The sequence below is a fragment of the Etheostoma spectabile genome, chromosome 15 (assembly GCF_008692095.1).
Source record: "Etheostoma spectabile isolate EspeVRDwgs_2016 chromosome 15, UIUC_Espe_1.0, whole genome shotgun sequence".
NCBI classification, from domain to species: Eukaryota; Metazoa; Chordata; class Actinopteri; order Perciformes; family Percidae; genus Etheostoma; species Etheostoma spectabile.
In genome coordinates, this window is record NC_045747.1 from 16,777,151 (window position 1) to 16,783,368 (window position 6,218).

The 6,218-nt window shown below is 41.5% G+C and overlaps 1 protein-coding gene and 1 long non-coding RNA gene across 2 annotated transcripts in view; both read left to right on the top strand.

Annotated features, from left to right (window-relative positions):
- The window catches only part of LOC116703322 (uncharacterized), a 17,641-nt gene extending 11,499 nt beyond the window's left edge, over window positions 1-6,142 (top strand). The window contains exons 2-3 of the long non-coding RNA XR_004335396.1: window positions 2,442-2,451; window positions 5,771-6,142. This is a non-coding gene — a long non-coding RNA (uncharacterized LOC116703322). The remainder of the gene's footprint in view (window positions 1-2,441; window positions 2,452-5,770) is intronic.
- Window positions 1-6,142, top strand: part of paqr4a (progestin and adipoQ receptor family member IVa) — an 11,670-nt gene extending 5,528 nt beyond the window's left edge. The window contains exon 3 of the mRNA XM_032537983.1: window positions 1,294-6,142. Within this exon, the coding sequence (XP_032393874.1) occupies window positions 1,294-1,727 (434 nt within the window). The 3' untranslated portion in view covers window positions 1,728-6,142. The remainder of the gene's footprint in view (window positions 1-1,293) is intronic.
- Window positions 6,143-6,218: the final 76 nt, after the last annotated feature.

Genomic DNA, 6,218 nt, shown 5'->3' on the forward strand with positions numbered 1-6,218 from the left:
TGGGAGTATACCTGCACTGACAACGTATTTGACTACTAAGTCAACTGACCAATGTAGGCGATGACCCAAGTTCTAAAATGGTTATTGATCTGTATATGCAGCCTGTATTAGTTTATCAAAATCAAAATGACTAGTGCAACATTTTTTAATGTGTTTATGTACAAACAATTAAGCTTGGCAATAAAAGAGACAATATTAACCACTCCTAGTTTAGATTTAATACCGTATAGAAACACATACTAAGTCCACAACATTTAGCTTTTCATTTCTTTTAAACTTATAGTGATAACTTATTTGTTTACAGACTAGGTATGTGTCAAGAATATTCTTGCAGGGGGATTCTAGGGCTGCAACTATTTCAGCTAATTTTCTTTATCGTTATTTCTTGATTCATTTATTAGTCCCTTTTATTTTATTTAGTGGCACGGGGGGGGGCTGGAACCTATCCAAGCTAACATTAGCCAAGAGGCGGGTAACCTGGACAGACACATAGATACCGACAACCATTCACACTCACATTCACACCTACAGGCAATTTAGAGTCAACAACCTGCATGTCATTGGACTGTGGGAGGATGCACCCGGAGGAAACCCACGCTGACACGGGGAGAACATGCAAACTCCCCACAGAAAGGCCCCAAGCCAGTGTGGGACCTGGAACCCTCTTGCTGTGACAGTGCTAACCACTGCAGCACCCGTCCAAAACCCAAAGATATTCAAGTTACTATGATATAAATTTGGAGAAAATCAGCAAAGCCTAATATTTGAGAATCTGGAATTGGAAAAAGAAATTGGCAATTTTTTGCTTTAAAATATATATAAATATATAAAATATAATAATATCAAAGTAGTTACTGATTAATTGTCTGTTCATCAGCTAAAGGAATAATTGTTTAAGCTCTAGATGAGTCTAACAAAACTGAACTGTTTTCAGCCTGCAAAATCAACTCTGAAACTAAAGTGCTCTCCGTATGGACTTAAGGAATTTTCTTCTGCATTTCAGCAAATATTCATCCTCAGCTCTTTTTAATTTCACCCAAGTCTCCACATCTGGAAAGCTTGGTTTTATATGGAGCGTCCACATGACCTTTATATGAGTTGAGTGCTGCATTTAACACCGTCAGGCAGATGATCTGAGAGCCGCTCACCACTCTGAAAGAGCGCTGTCACACGGGGTTCAAACAATATGACCTGTGTGCGCTGTGGCTTGCACCAGGCGTTACATTGCTGCTGAGTCTGGCATTAATGCTCCCTCTCTAGGCTGACTCTCCTCTGTGTGTTTTCTTGTCTCAGGGGCACTGCCCATTGTCTACAGCACGCTGCTGTGCTACCCGTTCATCCGCACCGTGGCCCTGTTAGTCTACATCCTGCTGTCCAGCCACGCCATCTACTGTGCCGTCACGGCTCGGAGCAGCGTTCGCCGATTGCGCTCCTTCGCCTGGCAGGCGGTATTCCGCTTTTCCTTCTTCTTGCTTCGCGGGGTGGGCTTGGGTGGCGGCAGCCCCACCTCGCTACGCCACTTCCTCATGATGGATGCGCTGGCCGTGCTGGGCGGGGTCATCAACATCATGCGCATCCCGGAGCGCTTCCGCCCGGGCCTCTTTGACTACTGGTGCAATAGCCACCAGATCATGCATGTACTGGTGGTAGGCTCCATCCTTTACCTACACTGGGGTGTGCTGGACGACCTGCTGTGGATCAACAGCTACAACTGTCCCTCAGATTGACCCCCCCCTGTAGCCCCCACCCCTTACAAGCACGAGCATTGGGTTGTAAGGATATAAGACCTCTGAGGGGATGGGGGTGTCTGCAGAGGGAAAGAAAAGGAGGGTATTCAGGGGGAACTGATGCAGTGAGGTGAGACAATATGTTCTCTGTGCATGTGTTCACCTCATGCGCTTAAACTCAGAATGTTCATATCTACGTCCATCTTGTTACTTTGTGCGAATGTAGGCAAAAGTATGTCAAGTAACACGCACAAGTGTTTTGACTCTGTCACTCTCCATAAACATGGAAACACAGGTGTATGCGGACGGACACACACACACACACACACACACACACACACACACACACACACACACACACACACACACACACACACACACACATACACACATACACACAGCAAATTTACATACTTTAAACACTAAATTTAATGACTAAGTATTGGACATTAAGTAAAGGATCTAGTAAAATGTTACCGCTGAGTATAAAGCCTTTACTTGATAATAGAAGTTTTACTTGAGCATTATCTGATGTGGTTGGTTAAGACAGTCTGTGGCTAGAAGATATTGCATGCTCAAGTCCTCTCAGATGTCACTGTTGCTACCTATGCAACACATGCACATTACACACACTACACACAGTCAGACACCCTCACACCTATATTTTTATACTACATGTACATACTGTAAGTGCTGCACAAAGCGCTCATAGAGTTTTCACTAGGTCCAACAGAGTTTTACAGGACTGGATGTTTTGTTCGTGTTTCCTTGTTTTCTGCTACTGCCTCTTTCTTTATGTGTCAGTCTGATTTGTCCTTAATGTCACAAGATGCTGAGGAAATGAAGATGGGCGAGGGGGTTCATTCCTGCGTGTGCCAGCTTGTCGGCGTTGAGTTTACTTGCTTTAGATGGCTTGCACCTCACATTACAATGTATTGTGCAGTGTTACCTGTTTCCATTGCACCTGAGTTCCATGCCAATGATATTTAGGCATTTTTAAGAAATTAGAAAAAATGAGAAAACGTGCAATAATTTACAAACTGTGTTGTTCATTGGCATTATTGTTTGCCAAACTTTTGCTTATGGGAATGAGCAATGTCATGGTTATTTATTATTACGATTTATGATAGCTTCCCATTGTAAGGAAGGATTCTGGAAGGTGTTTTATAACTTTTTGGTTAATGCACTTGCATTTGTTTTGTAGGAAAGCCCTCTAATGTGTATTTTAAAGTGACTAAACAGACATGATCAGGCACCTTAAAGCCACCATATGTACATTAGCTTGTGATGTCAATGTAGCAACAAGATGCACTGAAAGTTTGGGGTCGCCACTTAACAATTGCCAACTTTTGAGGAAATGTGATTGTAATTGTAAGTTTCTAAACAATTGATTATCTTTACACTGTAACCCTTTTTAGAAAAGCAACAGCTAAAACCAACCTGCGTATTGGCACAACATGCACAAAATACTGTAATGAAATTACATATTTATTAACCTATGCTTTGTATTTATTTGCTGATACAGGTAACCTTGTGTCTCTGTCAGCTGCTTAAACGGTTTACGTTGTTGCTGTGCAGGATCGCTGGCTAACAGATCAAGTTAGAGGTCAGAGAAAATCTTTAGTTGTATACAAACTGTGCAAATCCCGAGGATTAGCTCCTCATCTTCTCCCCACACAATTATTTCCCAGTGATGTTTGACTTCTCAGTCACTCTGTAATATTCTAGAAAAAGATTGGTCTCTATTCATTGCAATTCACAATAACATTTGCAATAATCAACAAGATAAAAATCAGTTATGTGACCTTGAAAAACTTGTGTAGCCCTCTTCTGAAGATGTTATTTATGTTATGTCTTTGACTTGAATGAAAATGGGTTTTATTGTATTTGGATGTTTACTTGAAATTGATGGTTTATAAGGGTCGGTCTTTATTGCCACACAGTGGTGCACGTTGCCATTATTTATGCTTTGTTATTTAAATGCAGCGCTTTTGCCCTGCAGCTGGATTTGTGTTCTTTAAGTAGCACCTTTTTAACTCAAATAGAGGTTACACACTGTGTCTTTTTAAGTTAGTTATTAGTAATTTATTAAGCTGGCCTAACCAATTAGGAATGAACCCCCGTGCCCTCCGGTCATGTATAAGTTACATCAGTTCTATGTGAATGTCCATGATAGATGGACGATGATTGTTTGGCCACTATATTCTTCTGTGGTATTTCAGTTACTACTCTAAAGTAGAAGTAACTGTCGCACTGTACTTCATGCTTAGGACTAGTGGTTGATTTCTTTTCCAAAGGCAGACTTTACTTAATGACATTGCACTTGCTTCCCATGCCAACAGTCACAGCCGCCTACTGACAAGTCACCAGTCCCTTCAGACCCACTTCATCTTACCAAATAACCAGTGTCTGAGGTGTAACACATCCTCTGCTTCCTGTGCTAACACTGACTCATAGGTGAAGAAGGATTTCCCACAGTCTTAAACACATACACTAGCCTCAGACTGCGTCCCCGCACCCTTTTCCTAGATAAAGAGTCAGATACTTATGTCTGCTAGTTTCACTCCGACACAGTGATTATTACATACTATGCCCGTCGTATAATGTTAAAGCTGAAACTAATGTATTATTGGCCATTGAATGAAACCGAAAAAAATGCATGAAAGTAGCTGTAAAACAGAACCTAATGTCTCATAGTGTTAGCTAATTGTTTGTTCATTGTAGTTACTCAAAGGCCATGTCACACACTCCTGGAAATGACTGTGTGGGTTGGGGGGTGTGGTGGGGGGGGGGGTCACCACTACAAGAAGATGACTGAACAGATCAGAACAGAGGCAATGCATCACTATCAAATAAACTGCACTCTTCATTGTTCTCAAAAGGGCTTTGGATTTAAGTAAATTATAATTATGAAACATATTTCAAGTCCATATAAATAATGTAAATACATGTATGTGGATTATATATACATACAGTGCAAACGATATACCCTGATTGATTTTCGATACGTACAAAATATAGGATAAGAAGAACTGAGATTAATGGTTTGCCATATATAAGATGCTGCTCTCTCTCACAGCCGAAGCGAGTTATGAGAGGGGGAAGCAGATGCGGCTCGATGTGGTGCTTCAGATTAATATCAAGAATGTGTGTTTGCTTAGCTATGTCCATATGTATGTGAACAACACAGAAAAAAATGACTGAAATTGGTTTCAGTGCAAATGCAGAATTTTTGATCTTGTGTGACCCTAATTAAGAATGCTTTTGATCATTTAAATGTAACCACTATTTTTAAGACACGTGGGAAAGAAAGATTTGTGACCATCGTTGGGAAATCTTGGCGGGCATGTGAATACCTCGTGACAACCACTGGTCTATCTATGCATTATCAGCCGAAGGATACGTAACAGTGAAGTCGGTGTGTGTTTGTTGAAATAGCCCTCTGATCAACTGTAACAGAGGGCTTCGCTCCAACATCCTGGGCCTCCCACTTCTCAGGGTGCCATAACAGTAGCTGTAACATCCAAGGCCTGACCTCTGTTCTCTGAAACATGTCCGCGAGACTGTCATCTACCTCCACCTACCCTATCTGTTCATGCTATGAACTGGGTAACAGATTGGACAGAAGGAAGGTGGAAAGGTAGTAACTAACCATGTTACAGGAGTGGAACCTGGCCTTTTGTCTGTATGTTAAATGAAAAAAAGGACATGACATATTAACACATCACTAACAAAGTTCATTTTGTAATATAACACAGGTGCCGGATTGCCTGTTGATGACCTGTTTATAATGGGCTACCTGGATTGTTATATACTGATTATTATGATTACTGTTATTGTGTGGATCCTAATAATGACACTGGTCTTTGTGTACAGATAATGAGGCAAACCCCTTCCTTTAGGATGAAGGGAGCTTACTGGAGGGTCTGTCTGTGATCCGGCACTTCATATACGCAATGTCGCGGCATTTTTTTGACTGACAATGAATGAGTGTGGCTCCATCTAGTGGAAGTTCATGTGCACTGGTGCAGGCCATACTGCAGGCATTTGAAAATAATTGACAGCTTGTAATACTGTCCTTACTGGTTTGGGATTATTCTCCAGGGTTATTTATTTGTATTTCCAGACAATGTATGTTCACATGTGTTTATAGGCTTTCCTGCTAAACCCATACAGGCGTGAAATCAGTATGTTGTCAAATTTACTTTCTCCCCTAGTACTGATGGGGTGCGGCTGACTGCCTCCCCATGAGCATTATCCAGTCTGTGTCCTTGCAAATAATGTGCAGGAAAACAGACGTTCTGTCATTCACACATCTGTCCAACATTAGTGATTAGTGTCCCGTGTAACAGACAGGCTCTCACACTCCTCAGTCTCCAGCAACAATTGTGCAATAAACTGAAGTCTATATTTTTAAAACTGCTTATAGGCCATGTTCTTCATCCTGTGTGTGTGTGTGTGTGTGTGTGTGTGTGTGTGTGTGTGTGTGTG